Below are 24,620 nucleotides of genomic sequence, written 5' to 3' on the forward strand. Positions count from 1 at the left end.
AATAAGAAAATGTGCAGTCGTTAAAAAAACTGTCAAATGCAGTAGCTTGAACAAAATTAAATTTTCCACTGAGCTGCTATAACTTCAGTTCTGCATTTTGTGGCTTTTTATTTACTCAGGATTAATTGTTTAATAGCTGTAGGCGCTAATGGAAAAACTCAGAACCAGACGCTAACATTCTCTTCTTAAACAAGCGATTTTGAAACTACAGAGAATAATTTTAAAGGTGAGGAAGCTTAGTATAGTAGCCTACCGTAATGCTGTTCAAAAGGTAATTGGTTATCATTACTCATATGTCTTCTTCAATAAGCTTAGTTCTAGTTTTAAGTATGACCACAGCAAAGGTTCCGAAGGTGCAGACTGCATTTGTTTTTCTGTAAAGGTCTTGAGATTTTGTTGGAGATTACAAAAGCAAACATTGCGGATGGAGCCAAAACAAAAATCAAAATGGCAGCTATCAGATTATAATTGTTGGCAGTTACAACCACTAAACTATAACAATACTTTCACGGTTAAGTTAGTCTTAACAGGTTTTAATAAAAGTCAAGTTAGAATGTAGCTTTAAAACCAAAAGTAGTTTCTCTACAAAGAATTAGATTGATGATTACATAAGCAATGCAAGCAGAGAAAAAGTTTTTAAATTTTTTTTTTAAATAAATTTTCTGACCATACAGAAAAATGACATTTTAGTCTTCATTTTATAACATCCAGCTGTAATAGGATTTTGTGTATGCCTGTGTGATTTAACAAGCCGGTAAATCAATCGGTGTACAATGTACATACAATGCAATCGTTTAACTCATCTTCGATTACTTTTTATCGTATCTATCTGATGAGTGGATGGTTTTATATTAAGATAATACTAAAGCATAGAAACCTATCTTCATGTCTACTTTAGAGCATGTCATTATTATTGTGTCTTGCCAAAGGCACGGCCGCCTGCTCTTGAGCACTATCGAATCGGAACCCCTCCGACCTTTGTGCCGAGTTTCTCACCAGTCGACCACGGCGACGGCACAGGCCGGCGACGCATTACCGCTCCAACCAACTATTATTGTGTTTTAAAAACTATATAGCCTATAATTTTTCAATTAGTTTGTTACATATTGTACAGTATATTGACATCTAACAGACCAGTCGTCTTGCAAATCAATACAATCCAATGAGTTTTTATTGGATATGTGCACTCTCTATCTGCTCTTTCATATGCTATGTTGAAGGTAAGACTTTTGTTCATTTTCGATTACTTGTAGAATAGGGGATTTCAACTACTGACGCAGACGATAACCGAAGTTAAATTCTCTTTCTCCCAGTTTTTGTTGCTTCATTTTGCCTCCGTGATGCAAGTAAGCCGGTACATCAATCGGCTTACATACAATGCAATCGTTTAACTCATCTTCGATTACTTTTTACCTTATCTACCTGAAGAGTGGATGGTTTTATATTAAAATAATACAAAAGTAAAGAAACCAATCTTGATGTGTAATTTCGAGCATGTCGTATACTGTGTCTTGCCAAAGGCACAGCGCGTGCTCTTGAGCACTATCTAATCGGAACCCCTTATTTTATTTGTCGTTCAATAAATAATGCTCGAGGTATATCAGGAATTAAATTTGATTGTTTTGGATCATCCTTAAATCATTTGTATCATAGATCATCGAATTCAATTATTGTTTTTATTTATTCCAGGACAATGTAGCAGCAGAAATTACAATACTGCAATCAGATATAGAAGACCTTGCAGTAGACGATGCGTGCCAAAAAGTTCAGTTCTACAAAATCGCTGTAGGGATTCTTATGTTTGTACTTGCGATCATGAGTGCGGCAATTCTTGCGTAAGACGAGGTCAGTGTTGCCAAATAGAAAACAAACTTTGATATTTTATCGTTGCCTAACGTTCACTGCAAAGATTTTCATTCCAAACGTAATAACAATGTTTGGGATAATTGTGTTTAATCAGTTGCTCACAAACAAGATTAAGAATTTGTGACTTCGAAAAAGTACAACTCACTTCACATATTCTTCTTTGGGAATTAAACTATGGCATTAAAAAGAGGAGTCGGCAAGCAAACCTTTTTTCGCCAATTAAAGCAGAACATTGGAGTGGAGAAACACGAACTGTTGGATGTAATTTATTATTTATTTTATTTATTATTTATTTGTAACAGACAAGGTTGTCCATATTAAAACCAAAACACGAAAAAGACAAGACGTAATAAAGGGCACAGGGATGTGTGAAAAACTAGGTTACTGATATCCGGTGCTAAACAGATGACGATTATAAAGATAATGACATCACATTAATTTCTAGTCAATCACTGTTTAAATCTATTTGCAGGCGGTTTCTGTCCTCCGCCACCGCGAGTTAGAAATGCCATAGAGGTAAAAATACGACGAACATTAGAAAACGGCTCACTCATATTGGTGTCAGGCAACTCATTTAAGTATGACGATGTGGCTGAATACGTGTGCAAACCAGGCTATAAGCAGGATTTTCCGATCATGCAACATTTTTGTCACTCAAGACAGGGATGGACAGGAACTACAGTTTGTATACGTATGTTGCTATACTTCACTCATTGTATTTTTAACTGCAAAAATATTTTAATTTTCCTGAATGCTCAATAACAATGAAAATGCTGCTAAAAATTTTGAATAATTTACTGCTTGTCTGATGGAGTCTCGTTTTTGACCCTTAAGATTTAGCTTGCACAACTCCAAAACCAAAAAATATTACCTTTTAATTTTATTTGTGCATGTTTAGTTTCTTGCCAGCGCTACAGTTTTTCTGGGATTAGGAGAAACAACATGAGATGTGGAAAAAGTTGCAACGTAGATGACGATTGCAGAGGAATATTAAAGTGCAGATGTGACGGCCATTGCTCCAGAAGCTGCGTGAACCCAAGTAAACAAACCTTATCACATTTTCTGCATAACCGTTATTCGAGTTTTAGTCGAGCCACAGCAAAAGCACTGCAATTGTTTATTTTATGCTGTTTATTAACCAAAGCAGTGAAATCAGTTGAGGTTGACGAAGTACTCATATCGCACAGTAATTCATATTCAAAGATTGAAAATTTAAAAAATGCACCGTAGGTGATAAAATCTTAGTTGTTGTAAAAAGACAATACCTCACATATTTTCTAAAGGAAACAATAAATATAAACTTTCATAAAATTTTCTCAACGTCGACTTAATTTCAAACATTTCTCCCTTGATTTGCCGCTGTGCATCGTAATGTAAGCCTCCTACAATTTTATCGCTTAACCTTTGCTTTATCGCGCATAATTCTCGTATTCCTTTTGCACCTGCTACACCTACCTTGAGTTTACTTTGCTAGGCCTAGGAAGTGGTGCAGAGTAGGCCATAAAAACGTATAACTTGTAGTAGTTTAGAAAAAAACACTACTTGGTGTTGTACGGTGTTCTTGAATGTTCAGCAAGCATTAAGTTACTTGCTCCCTTTGTGGAACAATGGTAGAAAAAAGGGTTAATACAGTAATTGTTTCAAACTTTAGTGGATTTCTTTGACATCGTGGGAAGTACTAGTATCATGCATTTGTAGTGCTCTAACATTTAAAGTAAGCTTAACCGTATTCAGACTGGGCTCTCAAGGGATTCCCTGAGTTGGGGGTGGGCATAAAGTGCCCACGGTTTTTGAACGTTTATTACGCCTTTGATATGCATGCTGTCAGTTAGATATTTTACCAATTGAAAGAAAATTTATCTGACTTTCCAAAAAATTCAAACGTGTCTTCAAATCATGTGTATATCTATAGCTATAATGGATTTATTAGACAGGAGTCAAATCGCCAAAGTTAGATGTAAATTATAATAAAGAAACAAGGCTTGCTCTGCTTGAGATAATGACGTCACGGTAATCACACTTTGCGCTCTGTCTCTCACACTAACAACCACAACGGCTCATCAACTGCCGAGAATCTATTTATTCTGTAATTATCCAACTAGCAAAAGTGCGACATTATTATATCGACTCAACGTTTGACCACAGTGCTTAGACGTGAAAATTGTTTATTTGACTTCAGTTTGTTTGGAAAGATGCGAAGATCGGAAACAAGTGTTGCTAGAGATGTAGGCAGATTTGGCTACAAGCCGCAAAAAATATATTCTTACACAGCTAACAATTGTAAGACGCAATAATTAATCATTCAAATGCATATTTTTTTCAGCAATTTATAAATACTGTTTTTGGTACGTCGTACTGGTACTAACAAACGATTTTGTTTGTGGTTTCTCCCTGTAAATACGTGCGTAACTTTTCTTGTAGCTGTTGTTTCATCATTTTCTCTCGTCGATATCGACGTACAATATCAGAACCTGCAAACTATGTCGTTTATATACGATACATATGTCGTGTATATACGACACACGAAATAGCGAAATTTGATCTCTCGACAAGTCTCTAATATTCTTTCCACATACGTGGCACCCAAGCTGGAAATAATTCACATTTACATCGATTGGGCGTAAAATGGGCGATTTTTTAGCTGGAAAGCAACGGTGAATGTAAATAACCGTCAACAAACGTGGATTCAATGCAGTTAATTACATTATAAAATATCGATATATGATTAAGTATTTCTCATTGCTATACGCGTATTGTGCAGTCAATAGCGTTTCTGCTTCAATAATATTTTAGTGAAGATTCACATGTAAAAGTTATTATGTTTGTATTTACTGGACTACCTTGTTGTAAACAAGTATTAGCACATTTGATTATGCGTGATGACGGCTGAAATAGTAGGCTATGCGTGTAGCCTACATCTTGTACGCAAGGCTACAGTTATGGCGTCTGTGCTTTATTTACTATTTTGTTGATTTACAACGTTGAATGGGCACAGTTTCGAAAATCGAAGTAATTTCAAAGCAAACATTTCTATCTTGGGTGTTTTGCAACTACAAATATCATTCGTAGAACTGAATGATGGGTTAATAAATTATGCCATTATCGTTAACTTACTGCCTGTTTATAACGTAAACAACAGGATGTAAGAACAAATAAGTAGAAGAGCAGTTGAAATACGTCAACAAACCTACAGAGAAAAATTAACCATTTGTGCGTCTACTCAACGTCTTTAGTTGTTGAATCAACGTAAAAATGGCCGATTGGTCAGCGGAGAACAAGCACATGGAAATGGTTTTATTTCTGTTTGTTTCAATCGCAGCAACGTTTTTACATCGATTTTACGTCGTTTGAGGTTAGATTTGCGTAACAATGGTGGGATTTGAAAACAGGAAAATACGATCAAATGCAAGTGAAATGAGAAGACTTTTCGCATTCTATACCCAGGAGTTACGTCATTTTACATCGGTTCAACCATGACGATAATAAATCAAAGCTGAAACAGCAATGTGCTGTTCTAACACTCATCTTTTGAAACATAACAATAAGCGATGTCCACTTGTGCAGTCATTGGAGGCAGCCAATTTTACGATTAATCAAACTCGTCTAACTTTGATTCGATATAAGAATCCTGTAGTATAGGCGATCGTGTGCAAGCGTTCTCTCATCGCAAACTTGTCGATTATTAAATCGATTCAACAGCTGATGATATTGAATCAATGAAAACATGGCACTTGCTGCCATCAGGCTTGTACGAGGTTAGAGATATATCCTTCATAGCATCATATATCATTCCCCAATTAGTAAAGTGATGCATTTGACTTGTATTAGACAACTTATCTAGTTCGAAATTCCTTCATATACATATGCGAATTCATTTTCAAAATACATTTCATCAACATATTGTTGTTTTTTTTCTGTCGATATCTGCTTCATTTCGCCAATTTCACATTAGAGGGACATCTAAAGACTAAAAACTGATAGACAAGGCAACCAAACTTTAAAGTAGGTTATTCCAAGAAGAATATATCCGTTGCGTAAAATAAATGGTTTTGTTTCAGTCACAGACAGAAGTAACTGTATGCAATTTACACCAGACGCAAATCATCATGCAGTGTCTTCTTCACAACTAATCCTATTACACGCGCGATAAACTCATTAGGCGACTCGGCTTGGCGGCTTGGCGCCTTTGAATAAACGATCGATGATCTGTCACTCTTTTTATAAAAGAAACCAACCAAGCGCAATCTGCTCTCACTCCAGGAGCAAATCAATGAAATATTTCAAGGTGCATGGTAAAAACAGTAGAATATCTCCCAAACCGAATCAGGTATAGCCACGAAACTTTAAATACGTTTAGCCAAGTAATATTTAGGAAAAGTCAAGAAATTTCAGCTTATTAGCACGTATGCCCATTAAAATATATTTGTTTGAAATTGGGGTGGTAAGGTGTGTCATATTTCTTGATTTTTAGAATCTGTCTAAATATTCTCTCGGCTACCCCAACAAATGGTGCAAATCTATGCCTAGTACTGGGGAAAAAAGTTTTAGCAATATTGAAGTTTGTTTACCTACATCATTTTGCATCTGAAATTTCGAGAAAATTTGAAGTTTTTTCAATTTTTTTAAAAATTAAAAAAAATTGAAAAAAAATTTTAAAACACAGCAACACATCGTAAAACACGTAGATAATTGTTGCACAACTACAGAAACACAACAAGAGTTGGCAAAATGGATATTTAAATTGTTCCGAAACTGCCAAACTGGATCAAGTTTGCTATGTCTTGTTTGGAATGATTTCTGGACATCAGCATACGGCTAACCTGCTGGGATTTGATGTACCCTTCCCTTCGTTCTTGTGTAAAAACAGTTGCTGCTGCTTCAGACACCATCTTTACACACCTCTCAACACTTTGTGTGTGTCTAGACCACATGGGCACGTCCATAGGAACAGCATAAAACTTTCTTAGTTCACTGCTTGTAAGAGAACATGTAAGAGGTGGCTCATAAGCCGATGCTTCCCACTTTATCATGTCTGGAATCTTAGTTGCATCGATATTAATCTCTTCCACCCGTCTCACTCGCACTGCTTCATTTCCGACTTTGCTTTCTCCTTCTCCTCTCAGTTCAATGATCTTGTTAACGGCCCAAACCCTTTCACTTTCATCCTGGGAACAAAGCATTGCCTGCAAAATTGTCTCGTTGAAGGCGTTCCAAGCTGATCTTTGCACTGCAGGAATGACCAGCTGCTGCACTTCGGTCTTTTGCTTTCTTATCTGTTCTAGCATGAACAACAAATTGGCGGGACCTTCTGTCCATTTATGTTTCACTTCAATATTAAACCAGTTAGGAAGATAGACCCCCATGATAAATTGAACAATGCTTTGAAGATTTTGTAGCTTTTTTCCCTTTAAATTATGCTTGGAAATCCAAATTCGGCAGAATCGAAGAGCGGTAGTGAGCCAGCGAGCATGATTTACAGGGCCAATTTCCATGCGAGCGAGAGATGGTGAGAGGTTACCAGTTTTTATAGCTTCATGGATTTTGTATGCATAGCACTGATCTGTAGACAGATCTTTTATAATTTCTGGTTGAAGATTAAGAAGTGCTGGACCACCACTAATCGTGGGAAAACTTGGATTTATCTCCATCTCCGTCGCATCGTCTAACATCTTGCCTAGGGGTCCAGACCACTTACTATCAGATACGGTCTTTCCATCAAGAGCAATTATAAGATGCCTCAAAGGCAGCTCTCCAGTGTGCAAGTCGCAAACTATCCAAACCAGTTTTCTGTTCAATTTAGTTACCAAACAGTGCATTACTCCTCCTTTCCAACCTGTGTTTACGTTAGTTGAGTCACCGCCGACCGCCAGGATAGTTTTGTCCAATCCTCTTTCGACCAACCACTTGAATATCTTCTCAGCAATGATTTCAGCATGTTTCTTTTCTTTAGTTGCAGTATCTGGTGTAAAATAAAATAAAATTTTTCCTCCTGGCTCACTACACACCGAGTAATGTTCCTCCTTTACCATTCCTGGGTACTTTTGGCTAGATCCTTCAACATAGAAATAAGAATTAGTATTGTCTATCCTTCCATCAAAAAACACACAGGAAATTCCTTCCATTTTGATCTGCTCTTCAAGCTTGGATTCGATGCTTTTCATCACTTCTGTTTGTGCTCTTCTGAGCTTGTTATGGTTAATCACCTTAGATAAGTCATCCTTTGTTATAATCCCAGCATCCATCCAAGCTGCACTGGCTATTCCAGCTGCCTCTCGTAAGCCTGTGTTGTGTCGTAAACTAGCTAATGCAATGTGTGGTATTTTTTCTGTGTTACGCTTACGTCGCTTTATAGTAGAAGGACCAGCAGAAGCTTCTGTAACAAATTCATTATCTTGTGGACTTTCGTTTGCTTGATAGTCATCTTGTTCTTCTTCTTGAGGTTCGAACATTTCATCCTTCTCTTCTAGTTTAAATTTTCTTTTCTCGCTGGCTTCCATCTTCCTTTTTTGATTTAAAGCACTTGCAATTTGTTTTCTTGTTTCAGGAACATCCTTATGAGACATTTGATGGGGCCCCTTGCTGCTATTTTTTTCCCTTTGTCCCTTGATGTACTCTAAATCCATAACTGGAATCTTGTGTTCACGGGTGCAGGTACAGAAAATATGAACCACTTTTTCACAACCCGAACCACATTGGCATTCATCACATGTTTTTATAACACAGTTGCAATGAAGGGTGTCAAACAATGTGTCTATGCTTCGTAGAAACTTTTGGCGTTCTTCGGTTTTTCCCTTACCACTTGCAATCTCATTTGCTCTTTTCCACAGTTTTTTTAACCGGTTCATAATGCTTTTTTCTGCAATAATGACAGGGAATTTGAATAGGGCTTTAGCTTTTTGCTCCTGAGCATACACCTGGTTGTAGATATCAGTAATGAGCTCATTCTGTGTATAATTTCTGCGATTAGTCTCACTTGTTTCTCGCAAAAAGAGACCCAGCTTCAGCACATTTCTGACAGTTGGAAGTTCTGATAGCAGCATCTTGCTGCCACATCCTATCATATTACTTAAATGACAGCTGGAAGCACTTCTTGTGTTAGTAGCAATAATGACTGTTTCATTAAAACTGCAGTCAAGTTTTACTAACAGTAAAAATGATCTGGAAACAACAAAAACAAAACAATGACTAAACTTTTTGCAGTAGCCTACCTGTAATAGCTTGTGCTTAGTATGTTACTTTGCATGGTAAACCTTAGCTGAATGCTTAGCTTAAGTTATAACTTATATTGTACAAGCACTGTATATCTGGTTAAAACAATGCCTGATGAATCTAATGAAGAGGCGATCTGGATAAGCTTTGAATGACATTGCAGACATAGGCTACTGCAAAATTTAACAATCTTAGGCTACTAACTGACCACTGAACCCAGTGAACAGGTTAAACCAATCTGAACTAAAGCTGGCTTTTGTTAAATCAGCAATCTTCACATTGATTCTATACATTGGTGTTGAATATTGCTAAATTCTCTTTGAAAGCCTACTATTTCCTTGGTTTTTCATTCCCAAACAAACTGGAAAACCTTTTTTTGGCTTTTTTTTTCAAAATTCACTGGTTTTTGACATTATTTACAAGAATGTTTTTGGAGGGTAGAGCCATTTAACCACATTTAGGAGGGAGAGTGTAACTATTTTGAGTCATACTGGAGTCAAAAAGCTGAAAAAAATTGTTGGGTATCAAATTATAAAATCAAGAAAATTTCTAAAAAATGCAAATTTTAGCCAAAAATGAAGATTTTCAAGTGAAAATCGATGTAGGTAGCTTCCTCAAATTCTTTCAAATTATCAGGACTTGCTATTGTCATTAAAATATCACCTTTTTTAGCATAGCCGATAAAAAATAAATTTTTGCAAAAGTATGACACACCCTATTGGGGTGGGCACATTATGCCCAACCCCAGTCTTAATACGGTTAATCAATTATAATTTCATCGTTTTGTTGATGTTTTATTGTTTTCAGATGTAAATTGTGGAAATGCGCCCGCAGCCAGAAACGCAGACTTGACATACACAGGAAGTGGAATAGAACGAGAAGCTCATTTCCGCTGCAGGAAAGGATTTTATCATGAATCCGGCAACACTGCTCGAAGGTGTACTGGAGGTGGCACGTGGGACGGTCAAGTTGTGTCTTGTCGACGTAAGTAAGCCATAAAAATACAAAGCAAACGAGATTTAATACAACACCATTTTAAGCGTAATTGATTGATTTTAAAGTTTGACTTTTACCCACTACTTTAATTGGAACAGCAATAAGATATAAATTTTCATGGAAGAAATAAAACAACAAATCATTAGTTTTCACAGATTTAAAAGTTCGAGACGAAAAATCGCTTCTTGATAAAAAATGCAAAAAAACGTAAATTTTGTCAAATTTCAATTAAATTTGTTTTTTAACTTTTAAAGCAATATGCAAGACAGTATTAAAGAAGTCAATTTAATTAAATTGGACTTCACCAGGCATCATATGCGGAGATCCAAGACCTTCCATACAAGCTACTGGTGGTGACGTAGCCAATTGGAGGCGTGGTCCGTATCGTGTTGGCCAATCATTTACATTCAGGTGTCCACGAACACATGAGATGCTAGGATCACGAGTAAGAACTTGTTTGAGTACTGGAAGATGGAGTGGATTGCTGACAGTATGCGATGACAGAGGTAAAGTTGCGAGCATACAGAAACGTAGAAAGCGAATAAACCTTTTTAACCACAAACTTTTCCGAAATTCATTTTGTGTCATGATTTGTAAATTTTAAAGACTCGTGTTTATCGTAATACTTGTTTGTTTGATCAAATGACTAATCACCATCATCCATTGATCCAATCTTCAGGAGGCGAGTCGTTTGTCCACCCCAGAAGTGGGCGATTAGTTTGACTGCGCATTCTCCACTCTTTCCGCTTGTTGATTTTTGGGCTTAATTCTATCCAGTTTCTTTACATTTGTCTTTTCTCCAATTCCAGTCATCTTTTTCTGGTCTTTTCATTTTTTCCGGTAAAGTTACATCAGCTACTCGTTCTTCATAATCATTAACCCTATCTTAGTACGAGCTATTTCCGTACGCGGAAAGTACGTCACGGGCTATCTTAGCCCTTTGCTAATTAATCGGTAATAACGGGAGGTATGTGCAATGTTGCACATACTTCGACACCTACAGGGTGCGGCAAAAGTCCTTGGACATATTTTGTAAATTAATTTAAAGTAGGTTTTAATCTGTTTACCTCATTGCTATTGTTCGATATGGAATGTAATAAACCCTATCTTTCAGATTTCATTACTTGGGTGATAAAATTTAATTGGACTTAATAGTATGAAGGCTAAACGTGAAGCCATTATTGAACTCCAACGAGCTGGAAAGACAAACTCTGAGATTGTAAAGCTGATTAAAGCTGCCAGATCAACAGTTTATCACACTGCGAAGAGTTGAGGAACGTGGATATGCTGCAGATCGACCTTGAAATGAAAGACCACGAACTGCTAGCACTCCAAAGCTGTCAAAGCTTGTGTTAGGCGCAACCCAAAGAGATCCATGAGGGGAATGGCTCATGACATGGATGTGAGTGAAAAAACCATGAGAAGAATTGTTAAAACTGAGTTGAAGTTATCGCCTCTCAAAATGCAAACCTGCCAGTACCTCACGGATCTCCAAAAAGAAAAACGATTGACTCGAGCAAAGATTCTCTTCAACAAACTGAAAGATGGTACGCACACAGATGAAACAGTGAACACAAATTCTTACATCGAGTTGATTTTGACTCTGGCACTTCAAGAGGCCAAGAGACACTTCAAAGAGAGGCTATTCACATTCCAGCAAGATGGAGCACCATCACACACGTCAAACAAAACCCAGAAATGGTGTCAGGACAATTTCCCAAGTTTCTGGAGCAAGCAACTTTGGCCCCCCTCATCACCAGATCTGAACCCTATGGATTTTTCTGTTTGGTCCATTTTGGAGGAAAATGCTTGTGCTTCGTCTCATGGGTCTGTGGATGCTCTGAAACGCTCCTTCGAAAAAGCATGGCTCAAAATACCCCAGGAAACCCTGTGTAACGCTGCTAAGAGTTTCCGTAAGAGACTTGAACTTGTTATTCAGGCGAGAGGAGGTCATATTGAATGAAATTTTGTAAATATGTTGCAAACTGTCTTCTCTAATGCATGTTAAAATTTTATCTTGTTTCATTAACTTTTAAAAGAATTATTCAATTTTTAAGTTGTCCAAGGACTTTTGCCGCACCCTGTACAACATTACTCTGACACTAAGTCGATTGAACTTATAATTGTAATAACGTAATAAATGTAAAAATGTGCAAAGAAGAATGGTGCAACACTGTCAAGGAAGCCTATTTAAAGGCGACCAATTACGACGTCAAGTAAAGCGCGTAAAGCAAAATGCGAGACGCTGGTAAGGGCAAATTCCCACACAAAATTAAGAGTGCAACCGTGCAGTTCCAATACATTACAGTATGAAAACCACAGAGCCAAAATATTTTACAAGATAATAGGCATGTGTATTGTGCCTATAGAAATTAATTTTTTTCCAACAAACATATTGAAATAAAGTGTTTGAGATGAAAAGACGTCAGAAAGTAGGTTTTTATTCTAATTTCCCGAAATTAGCTTCAAAATTGACTGTTCGAACGCATATTTTTGAAGTATAACATAGAGTAATGCTAAACTAAACAAAAAATTACTTTTGCTCATAAATATAAGACATCTTGTGCTTTTTTGCATTTCAAAGTAATTGCACTAACATTTAAAAACTATAATGCACTACTGTAGGTGTACGGGAAGCATATTTTTCGGGGGTGCGAAAGAACTCTTGCCCAAATATAATCAAGTTTTGTTGGTTGGTATTATTTTAAGCTTTGTTGGTTGGTATTATTTGTATCTTCCGAAAATTCTCTTTTTGAAGTCTAAGGAGGGTGGTGTAGAATTTTGACGCAAATTCTACCATAGAGAATATCATTCTCACTGGCACCAAACAGTAGATCGGATTATTGTATGCGTCGCTTAGTTATACGGTTTTGAGACCTCCAACAATTAAGACAGAGACACAAGCCAAGTAGATTGAATTTAAGCACGGTCTTAAGTGCTGTTAGTTTATTGTGGCAGAAAGGTTGCAAGATCATAAGGTCACAGGTCGCAAGTTTACAAGTTTGGCCACAAGGTCACAAGTTTGTTTAACAGATTTAGTGTGCAGATATCCTTCAATCCTAAATAGAGCTGGTGTAAGGGACAGTTCAGTCGACTCACCAAAGCAGGGCTTGAAGTGATAAATCCGTACAAACAATAATCCAAATGATAATGAAGTCGTAACAGTTCATACAGCAAATAATTCAACTAGTGCATCCTTATTCAAATAGAATACAAAATTTCCAATTAGCAAATGGTCAAGAAATATTTAACATAACCTTTCTCAATTTTTGCAGGATTAACATTGAACAGCTCACTTTACAAAATGCAGTTAATATAAACTCAAGAGAATTTCGTCTATACTTTCATGAGTAGCCTACATAAATGTTCACTTCGTTGAACTATCATGCTGATGTAGAAAAACACAGAGAGGCCTTGTTATTTAAGAAAAAGTGAGGAAAAAATAACTTCAAATAATAAGCCTTGGTTGAAGTAAGCAAGCGGATAACAATTGTTCACTAACGTTGATATTGCATCTTTCAAGATGTGACAAAGGCTTCGAAGAAATAACGCGATGCGCCTGTATTCACAGTCACACATAGACAAATGTCATTTAGACGTTGAATTAACGTTGGCCATGCTATTATTATTATTGTAACTGTCTCCGCCGCCAGTGTAGCCAAATCGTTTGACAGCCGCTGGCTTCGATCAGTCTTTCAACAAAGTTGATAGTCTCCATTTTGTTTTGTCCTTTGCGATGTTCTGCAATCGGTGGAGATGTGGTTTGCTGAGCAGGGATCCCAGGCCAGCTTTTCTGATGTCAAATCTCAGCAGTTGTAATAAGTTGGTACGGTGACGTCCGGTTCGGCCTTGGTGCTTTTTGCTGCCAATTATCGCAAATTCAAGGGCTTTCTCGGAGGTGAGTCCTGGTGAAGTGTCAAAAGATGTCCAAACATGTTCCATGCTATGCCATGCTATGGCGTTCCATGCTATGCCAAACATGGCCATGCTATGCCAACGTTTAAATGGATGAAAACAGATGCCAATCAATTTTCAGCCCGCACAATGACATAAACTGTTTTTTACAGAAGTAAAATTTAAAAATAGCGTTTTTGAAGCAACAAAATACAGATTCTCGTTCCTTTTTATGAGTCAGGTCTTTGCAAACCCAGTCTCTTGTCTAAAAACTGACAGCAATCTATTATTTAAACTTGTTTTTTGGAAAGAATAAAGGACTGCTAAAATGTAATTGTTTTTGTAGAATGCGATAGACCACCAAAGAGGGATATGAATTCAAATAAACGCAAGATTTATGTCTGTAAGTGTAACGTAATAATCTATTAACACAAAGACACAGTTGGCTTGTTAGAGGTTTTTTTGAAACAACAAGCATCGCTTGGTCGGCTGATACTTGACATGATATTCAAGGCGATTATAAAATTAACAGGTAGATAGGTATGAATTCTTGCCCAAATCTGAAATCTTGCCCAAATTCGCGACAGATTGGGGGTGCGATTGCAACCCCTGCACCCCCGGCTCGTACGCCTATGATGCACTACATTATAGCACTCACTAGCTATAATGTAGGGAATTTCATGAAAATGTCTAGCCACCTGAGACAAAATGTTTATTGTGAAGGGCAGGAAGGTAGAAAAATGACCAGTTTAAGTTTAGAAAATTCGCAAAGAATAAAAACTAAAAGTCAAGAAATTTTACATTTCCAGCATATTTCCTTCTGTGAAATATTTCACTACTAGAGTGGAGCGTCCTCTTAAAGCCCCGTGTCGCTACAGATAGGGTTAAACTATCTTTTAGAATAATCTTTTATTAGTCAACTGCCTAATAAGCGATATTCTAAACAAGTTATCATTACAAACATAAGTACTCACAGCTGCTTCACTTGATATTCAAATTCACTAAAAGTAATATTGACCATACAAAATATGCATTCCAAATCATTCCATTTCAAATTGTTGTATTCCATTCCATACTGCATTCCAAACGCTGAGCAGGCAGTGGATCTTGAAAAGCGGTTAAGCTTCCGTCGTTGAGAACGAATAAGCTGTAAGGTTAAACAACGATTCATATGTCTCACTCTCGAGCATATGCCACTTATCGTTGGTGCTTTGTTTGTAATCATAGTGGATGTATGGTTCATGGGTTCAAATGCTCATTAACGTCATCTGCAACCAGGTGAAAGGATCCGATGCCGGCATCCAGGAGTCCCCATCAATGGACGCATCACTTCGACAAACAATTTGGAAGTTGGAAGCTTCGTTGAGTTTCAGTGCGATCCGGGTTATTCAATGTATGGGGACGGAAGACAGGAATGCCTCTATTTCCTTCAATGGAGCGATAATGGAGCTCCGAAATGCATAAGTAAGAATATAATGTTCTAGTTTAGTAGATAGCAAATTTGAACAATTAATCATCATTCTGTAACTAAATTTGATTAATGTTTAGTAATAGGCTTCAAAACGCTTGAAATGACGAGCAGTTGCAGAAGTTTAATTTGCAAAAAGGATAATAATGAATAGACATTAGACATCGATGACTTTGAATACTTTGCAAAATACAATATTTTCAATTCTGCTGAATTAAGGTATTACAGACGCTTTTATAGCTCTATTTGTTGTTGTTGTGTCATTCTGCTTATGAAATACCGGAACGGTTTCCATAACTGTATAATAATCTGAATTTAGTTGCAGTTTGTTTTCGTTGAATCACAGTGTCTATTGGGTTATAACTAGGGCAATTTTTATTTTGACCTAAAAAAAACTTTTTTTGACCTTATTTTTATCAAATTTTTACCTAACAAAATTGCTTGTTTCTAGAGGGCACAGTTCTTCCTTGAATTGATACCAGTTACCCAAACATAATATTTTGTCAATTTCAGACCCAAACGTAATATTTTTTCGAAAAGTCAAGGTGTTTTATGGATTATAAAAAGTGCGTCGCGTTTTTTGGCGATAGGAACATCTCCACAAATCTGTCTAACTTTTGCTGAAAACGATTTAGCTTGCTTAGGCATTTTTGTATTACAGAATGTCAGTAGGCTATTGCTAAAATCCAAACTGTTGATCTTCGAAAAGACCACGTTTGTGAAAAAGGAGTGTTTTATAAGAATTATTTAAATACGTAACAATGAATAAACAATTGACAATTTGCGATAAAAGTTACTGCTGATCCAAGTGGACATTGTGACATATTTCTTGCTTTTATGGATTAATATGGTTTAATTGTGTCGCAGTTCCTGATTTACAATGCTTCCACGAGGAATTGTCAAAAGCCATAATTTGACAAATTTTGACTTTATTGCAAATTTTGACTTTATTGTCAATTTTGGCTTTATTTTGACCTATAAACTTCTTAGAAACAGCAGTGGCGGATCTACCGGGTGGGCCTGATTGGTACAGGCCCACCCAGATTGTCAGTGGGCCCACCCAAAATCAGATTCATAAAAAAAAATATTAACGTTTAATACTAGAACAACCATGTGGCACTAGAACAACTATAAACAATTTACACAAAGCTACATTTTGCAACTTTCCGCGAGGATTCGAAAGGTGACTTTGGTGACGTGCTCAAACTAATAGAAAAACTGATGGTAAAACATGAGGTAACTAGCTGGGACGTGGTTGCTTCTCGTGAACGCAAGCTACCTTCGAAGTTTTACAAGTCTATTGTCACCACTATTGTCACCACCTCAGGAACCTCTCCGGCAACTAAAGTCAAGACACCCCTTTGTGCCAGCTGCTGCTGAATTACTACATCCATTCAGCGATCATGCCATCAGCGCAGCACACTTCATGGAAGACACTTGGAATGCAGCGTGGTGCGCCACCGACACCAAACTACATGGTTTTATACCCCACCCGGTGGCGCGCCTCCCTGGTATGGACCTGCCTCGGCCGACTTGGGTCAAGCTCAACAGAATCCGAACCGGAGTCGGTCGCTTCCATTCGAACATGCACAAGTGGGCTCTGGCTCCCTCATCGGCCTGCGAATGCGGCGCGGAGGAACAAACTGCTGACCATGTCGTTATCGAATGCCCCATCTACAAGGCACCAAATGGAACGCATGGTATAGCAACGCTGGACGAAGCTACACTCACCTAGCTCTCCACCACCTGCCCTGAAATTTGATTTGATCTAGTCTCAAACGAAAGAAGAAAGAAGACAATGCTGGGAAAAACGTCGGCTGTCAAGACCAATGAGGATTTAAGGGCACTGTGGAACTGTATTCTTGACAGACAGATCACGAAGTTAAACTGCCGCTTTATCGACAACATGTAGGCCTATGGATTAATCAGGGCAGCGGCCTCTTTCGCACCTGGATCTATCACTGTGCACGTGTGCACTGTATGGCATTCAGATCGCAGATGCTAAACATGCTGTATTCATTCAACACATCCAACTGAAAATAGATCGGGAAAACTTTTCTACATTGATGAAAGTACTGGACAGCTGCCCTGCTGTCATTTTCTCGAACATGATCAGTGTTTTAAGGACCATCATAACACTGCCTTCCACGTCCTGCATCGTTGAGAGACTTTTTTCCGCAACAAACAGCATCCAAACGCGCTTGAAATCATCCATGCTAACTGGAAGCCTTAACAACTTGACACTTTTGAAAAACAACTCATTGACAGTTCGGATTATGATCACATAATCAACTTTTTAACTCGAAACCTAGGAGACTCCGTCTTGTGTAAAAGCTCCGGTAAGTGGTAACACTACGTTTTTGTATGCTGGCCGCCGTGGCATTATTGGTAAAGGCCCACCACGATATTTCCTAGGCCCACCCATAAATTACGTTCTGAATCCGCCACTGAGAAACAGTCCCCTAGGTGCTGAAAACAACTTTATTCTATGATTCGTGGACAGACGAGATCCTTAAAAAATGTTGACTTTATTGAGTTTTGCAGGCCCTAAATAACCTATTAGTTTGCATAATTTCGTAATCGTAAAGCTGAGAGTATCTATTGTACAGTTGCTGTCAATACATATAGACCAGGAGCCAAGTCGATTTATTTGACTGTCTGGGTCAGTAAGGTTTGACAAGTGCTTCTAGACTAAAATTTTGCGTAGATTTCGAAAATAAACCAATTCGGAGTATCGAGCTGAGTTCATCATTCCCTCAATGAGGAAGAGCTGAGGGAATGATGAACTCAGCTCGATACTCCGAATTGATAACACGAACCTTAACTCATGACATGCAAAGGACATTTCTTGAAGTGGGAGGGGGATATTTCAGCATGATCTTGCTCCATGCCATACATCCAAGCAAATGAAGAGAGCTTTTCATCAACTTAAGATAAACGTTCTAGATTGGTCTGGAAACTTTCCTGACCTCAACCCAGTAGAAAAGCTTTGGTCAATTTTGAAATCTCGTTTGCAAAAACTCGATTGCACTACAAAAACCAAACTCATAGAGGCCATTATTCAAGTATGGTATAGAGACCAAGACATTCAAAAAAACTGCAAAAAGCTTGCTGAGTGGATGCCAAAGCGTGTGAAAGAGGTGCTGAAGAATCGAGGTGGTCACACAAGTTATTAACACCGGGTTTTGAAATGTATTGTGTAAAATAAATAATAAAAGCGTTGAACAACCGAAATGGTATGCTTTTTCCTGCTTGAGTCAATTAATATGAACACGACTGTTGGAACAACATGACTTGATATTATGATCAAAATGAACACTTTTTGTTTGATTATACGCAATACGGTAACATGCAAACAGTTTCAATCACCAGGCAAAATACTTTGCCATTTCAATATACCGGTATCTAGTAGCCTACATTCAGTAACTCTGAAAGATTTAGATTTTAGAAAATTTAGATTTCATATAGAAAGTTTAGATTTTATATCTTAGGTAGAACATAATGAACATAGACATGTTAATGTTCACAAAGTTCCAAAAGCTGAAGCAAATCTGTCACAGACCCCTGTAATCACCGTAGCCTCTTATAGGACAGTTACTTACAAAAGACAGCTTTAAACGAAAACCAATTTAAGTTTACAAGCGATAGGCTACATTTCAAAAGTTCGAAGGAATAACACAGTATATTCATAAAAAGGTATTTCGTTGGTGCTGTAGGCTACTTAAAATTGCAACCAAAGCTGAACAGAAGCTAAATCAGGAACATACATTTGAATTCGGACCTACATCTCAAATGAATAACTAATTTTTTTCATCTGAGTCATCAGTTTCCTCTGCTTCTCTTTCACTATCACTTTCTTCATCAGGAACTTCTTCAATTTAATCGCTGAGACAATCAGGAACCATAGGACCTGTGAATCAATTCAGCATGTACATTCCATTTTTCTTACTCCATCCGTTACCATGTGGATCAAGCTGATGAATGTCGCTTTCATCTGCTGACTTCCACATGTTGGCAATGAAGGTTGCACGAAGGATATGTTGCTTGATGGTTGCTTTGCATGGAGGAATCATAGATGGCTCCATTCCTTTGATATTTTGCAAAGAAGTGTTAGGGGCTTTGGATTGATACTTCACGTTGAAGAGGCTTAAGCGAGCAATGTTGACGTCTTTAACCTTGTTTTGTCCATACAAAACCCATGCAAACTCTTCCAGCACAAGGTAGGTGTTTTCAGCCATTGTTAAAGAGCCAAGTTCTCCAAACGTTTTTTTGAACCTTGGAGAATTCTCTACAATATTCAATGGACGTACTTTCCCTTTGCCCTTAAATGAAGGAGAGTAGACGCAGCCAGTGAACGCATGCAAGCCTGGTAATGCTTCACAAAATTCTTTTCCCAAAGTGTCTGCCAGTAATGTTACGTCAATGTACCTGCAACTGTTGTTGTTTGAATTTCCTACGTCCATGTATATTCTGAGGGAATTGTTACAACTGGCATGATACAATAGAATCACTAGCGCATCAGTGTCAATTGCTCTTGCAGTGATGACGTGGTTGGGGTTGAGTATGTGAATATGCCTCACATGCTGGATCATCCTTGTATCAGCTTCGATGTGGAAACTCACAAGTGGCTTGTATTCTTTTCTTGTCATGTGTCTATCCTCAACAAAATACACGAAGCACTTGTCATCAACAGCATAGAATAATTTCTTATTACCCAGTACATCACAGTACTGATCATCACACCACTGTTGAGCAAGGAAGTGAAGAAGGGATGCTTTAAACAAAGAGGATGACAAGGCTGCAGAGAAGTTCCTTGGCCTAGTCTGCTCACCACCGGTGATGTTCAAACGAGCCATTGAACCACAATCACTGAAGCCTCTGGCACGCATGTCTTGCTTTAGCTCATTAATACTTGTTCCTGTGTATGTGTCACTGACAAAGTAAACCTTTGTAGCAGATGTTCTATATACATTTGTTAATATGTTGCTACTCCTTTGAACTTAAAAGGTAGGTTTCTCAAACATCTGATAACAAACATGGCATCAATATTTAAGACATCCACAGATTTAGGTGCTGTACTTTCAACCTTTCCTTCCAATTTGTCCAGAAGTGTAGACTTTGCAGTAGAACTCATTGAACCACCGACATTTCCTAGGCACAAAGGGACAGGAGTTGAAGCATACCTGAAGACAATTGGTAACTCAATATGAGTTGTCACAGCAAGAAAAAGTAGTCGCCCAAACAGGTCTCTTGTCCTTTTCACTTCTATTATTTTGTTTCTTTCCTTGTTCACCATCTTTGCTTTTAGCCTACAGCATTATAAGAATTTTTGACTACTTTCTTGTGGATTGGTGACTCAAACTTGGAGGTGGATATTAAGAAATCTGTCTTGAACTCAGAGTAGGCTACATCTTCTCGGCAATTTTTTGCACTTGCAGAAGCCTTCTTGCGACTTCCTCAGATGCATATTTTCTACTTCCAATGGTATACACAACATCATTCTCAACAGGATCTGCAAATGGGTTCATAGTTGTGTCCACAACACTGAGGATTTTTCCCAAATCTGATGTATCTCTCTTGACTCTTGATGGTTTCAGCTCTTGAGCAGGTTCTTCAAATTGAGCTAATCCTGCTTTCATCATCAAGCTTCCAACAACAGCAGTTTTTGTTGCTCTAAAGATATTCCACCTCTTACGTGCACCAAAATTATGTGTCATCGATGCTATCCCTGTCAGTCTTGATACAGCATCTGCATTCACGGTCTGTTCCAACGTGAGATCAACATCACATCGACTTAATGCTTTTGATGTTCGTCTGATGCTGCAGACCCATTTTGCAACTGATCTTTCAAACCAGGGTGAATGTTCTCAATGTTCAGCATCTTCATTACATACAGGGTCATCCATCTGGCACAGTTGTGGTGACCAGTTGCAAATAATAGGGGAATCATCTCGTTCAGAGAACAAGTGAACAAATCTAAGTTACTAATCCTCACATCTCTTGTGAACATTTGGTAGAGCTCCACCAACTTACAATACTGCATCCAAAACTGAGCTGTAGTTCCATGTTTGCCATTCAGTGTATCATCTGTGAATTTCTCATAGGCTAAGAGAAAGTTTATGTATTCTTCATGACTCTCAGTTTCGTTCATCAGGCCAGGTGAAGGGTTGTTGAGAAGTAGCTGAAGAAGTTTCATCATTGGAACAATGGATATGTCAGCTTGAAGGAGGAACATTTCTAAATGTTTTATTCTGAAAGCGACTGCAAGGAGGGAATAAAGTCTCATTGCTCGATTGTAAAATGTTTCTTTCAAAAGACCATTTAGTGAGCGTAATGCCTGTACTGGTACTCCGCTTTCCTCTAGAATGTGGTCACCACCCGAACCAGAAAAGATGTATCGTAAGCACTTGAAATATGGTAACTTGATGTGGAAGGCTCAGTAACACACAAATAGTCTATCAAACATTGGTGATTTATAGGACTGAACCTGTAATGCAGGCTTTGTAATTGCTAAGTCATAGGTCACAGGTATGTATGAATCATGGCATGCATCAGCAACTCGAATTGCAATATTCGTTGTGTGCTGCACAACATCAAGCCTTGTTGGTGGATTTCCAACTGGCTCCATGTATATCAGTGTTTGACTTGGCAAGTCATCTTTAGTAACAAGAGAAATCCACTCATACCACATTGGAGTATTGTCAACAAAGCTACAAGATATCATCCACACATTGTCTCTTCTTGCAAGCTGCTTAGAGCAAGATGGCACCACAGTCTCGTGAATGTGAAACTTAAACTGGTCGACTTTAGGTTTGACTCCAATGTATAGTGGAATATCACAATCTTGAACGTTTAGAGTTCTAAGCTTCAGACATGCTTTGGCGGTTGATGGCGTCCCACTCTGTCAGCTGATGATTTTGTCACTTTTTCCTTCTTTGCTGGTGGTTGATAATGAAAATATGTGTCTTCAGAGTTGTATGCATATGTGGTTACAGATACACCTTCATCCTCAGCTGTGTGTGAACCATATTCTGTGTTGTCAGACAGCTTTCTGTCTTTCACTGTCCCAGTTGTTTCCCTACAAACATTTAAGCTATACCGAGGGTGTCGTGAAGAGAGTTGCTTCCATCCAATGTTTTAGTCAATTCATCATAATATTGTCGAAAGCCAATCCGGTTGATAAATTTGCAATATTGATCAATGATCAGTCCATCAGGTGTAGCAGAATTCAAAATTACGGGATATACATTACAACGTGCACCATATGTCACGCACACTATGTAGGACAAACCATGACAAAGTTTTCCACACGTTGGGCCACACATAGATCTATTTGGAACAATTTTAATTACTCTGATAAATCCGGTGACAAAGCAGCATTATTGAAAAATTATGCAAAATTCCACAATATTGAACTGAAAAAGAAACCAGCTCTGGCAGACTGCTTTGTCGTTACTTTCGCCGAACAACCCAGCAAACAATATTTAGACATCGCTGAAGATAAATGGATACATAAAATTAAAAGCCACCATCAACATATAGAAATTGATTCGACCAACCACTTAAATCCCATGTTATCATCAACCTCCAACCCCTGTGGTGTAGATTCTTCAACTATGCCCATTCACACTTATTTCTTTTTGACGTTATATTAATGTAAACTTACGGCAATGGACTGAAACTAAATTGCGTTTTTCTTTGTATTCGTCTTGTTGAACTGTTGTAATTTACTACTGTAGATGGATGCCTATTCACACTTATTCTTTTTTGACGTTATATCAATGTAAACTTATGGCAATGGACTGAAACTAAATTGCGTTTTTCTTTGTATTCGTCTTGTTGAACTGTTGTAATCTACTAGATGGATAACACAAGCCAACACACTTTTTGTGTCAGCATAGTAAATGTCATTCTAGGGTATATTTTGGGTGCTGAATTCAAAAATCACATCAGATTTTTTGTATCACATCAGGATTTTATGATATCTGGATGCTGTTTTGGTAAAAATGGGTAAAATCGACTCCTGATCTGTATTGGTAGACTATGGCGTTTCATGGAATTTGAACTCTTTTTTGTCAACAAGGTCTGTGATAAAGTCTAAATTCATCACGATAAAGTCTAAAGTCTATACAAGAGATACAAACATAATATTAATGAAAACATTGAGGTATTTCAAGACCTGTTTTATTTTTTTATTTTATTGAAGTGTGGTAACTTGAACCTAATTCTTCAAAGTTTATCTGCAAACACTAAACGTTCAACGTCATTTTTTTTACAAGAGTAGGCTACATTGTTACTTTTTTCGTGTTAAAAAGTAGGTTTGATGGCTTTGCAAATCCCCAATGCATATTTTAAACCTTTTGGTTTTGCCATCTTTTCCTTTTGTTGGTGCTACAGTTGTGTGTTTGTAATGTCATTCGTTATTATGTTTGCGCCAGCAAAGAAAAATAAAATTGAAGAAATTGAATAGAATAGACACTTAAAAATAGGTTCAATTCTACAGAAAAAAGAAAATTCACATGCACATTTGGGAAACGTTACTCTGGACAAACTTTCGCTTGCATAATTTTTGTGAATGTTGTGAGTGGATTTAAGATTTCCATTGATCTATCGTCTTAGGTTTTCCACACAAGCTTTACATGCAGCATGTGTGGAGCCCATGATTTGTCCTGATCACCCAGGCGAATTTTAAAGTATGTAAGATATGCTTGTTTCACAAAACTTGTTATGGTTTGCCTTTGGTTAGGAACAGTAGCCTATAACTGCTACATATGTAACAAAGAACATCAGAGTCATTTTCACACTTTTTTGAAGATGTCATTCTGCTACTTATTCACACCACAAACAGAATTAACACCTTACTAAAATGAAAAAATTTGACTACATGAAAATTCAAATAAGAATGAGTCATAGACAAGTTTCACATGCGCTTAAATCTCCACGTTCAGCGAAAAAGATAAAACCGATGTTATTTATCAAAAAGTAGAATGGTACTAAGCATTCAGGCGAAAGTGAATGTAACCCTGCCTGTAAGGGGTGGTTTATGGACAGTTCTCAGAAGGTACATAAATTGGATGGTCTACCATAGACAGATGGTCCACTAGCCAGATGGTCTAGGTGACTCGTTTGACCAGTGGACCATCTATCTATGGGGGCTTCTGACTAGTGTACCTTCTGAAGGTAGGTC

At 37.7% G+C, this 24,620-nt stretch overlaps 1 protein-coding gene across 1 annotated transcript in view; it reads left to right on the forward strand.

The window, feature by feature from the left end:
* LOC145785275 (uncharacterized) overlaps positions 1 to 24,620 on the forward strand; it is a 92,467-nt gene that overhangs the window by 19,419 nt on the left and 48,428 nt on the right. Inside the window, exons 8-12 of the mRNA XM_082596952.1 lie at positions 2,339 to 2,557; positions 2,765 to 2,905; positions 9,883 to 10,059; positions 10,380 to 10,577; positions 15,244 to 15,429. Of these exons, the coding sequence (XP_082453078.1) occupies positions 2,339 to 2,557; positions 2,765 to 2,905; positions 9,883 to 10,059; positions 10,380 to 10,577; positions 15,244 to 15,429 (921 nt within the window). The remainder of the gene's footprint in view (positions 1 to 2,338; positions 2,558 to 2,764; positions 2,906 to 9,882; positions 10,060 to 10,379; positions 10,578 to 15,243; positions 15,430 to 24,620) is intronic.

This window comes from Aplidium turbinatum, chromosome 16 (genome assembly GCF_918807975.1).
Source record: "Aplidium turbinatum chromosome 16, kaAplTurb1.1, whole genome shotgun sequence".
NCBI classification, from domain to species: Eukaryota; Metazoa; Chordata; class Ascidiacea; order Aplousobranchia; family Polyclinidae; genus Aplidium; species Aplidium turbinatum.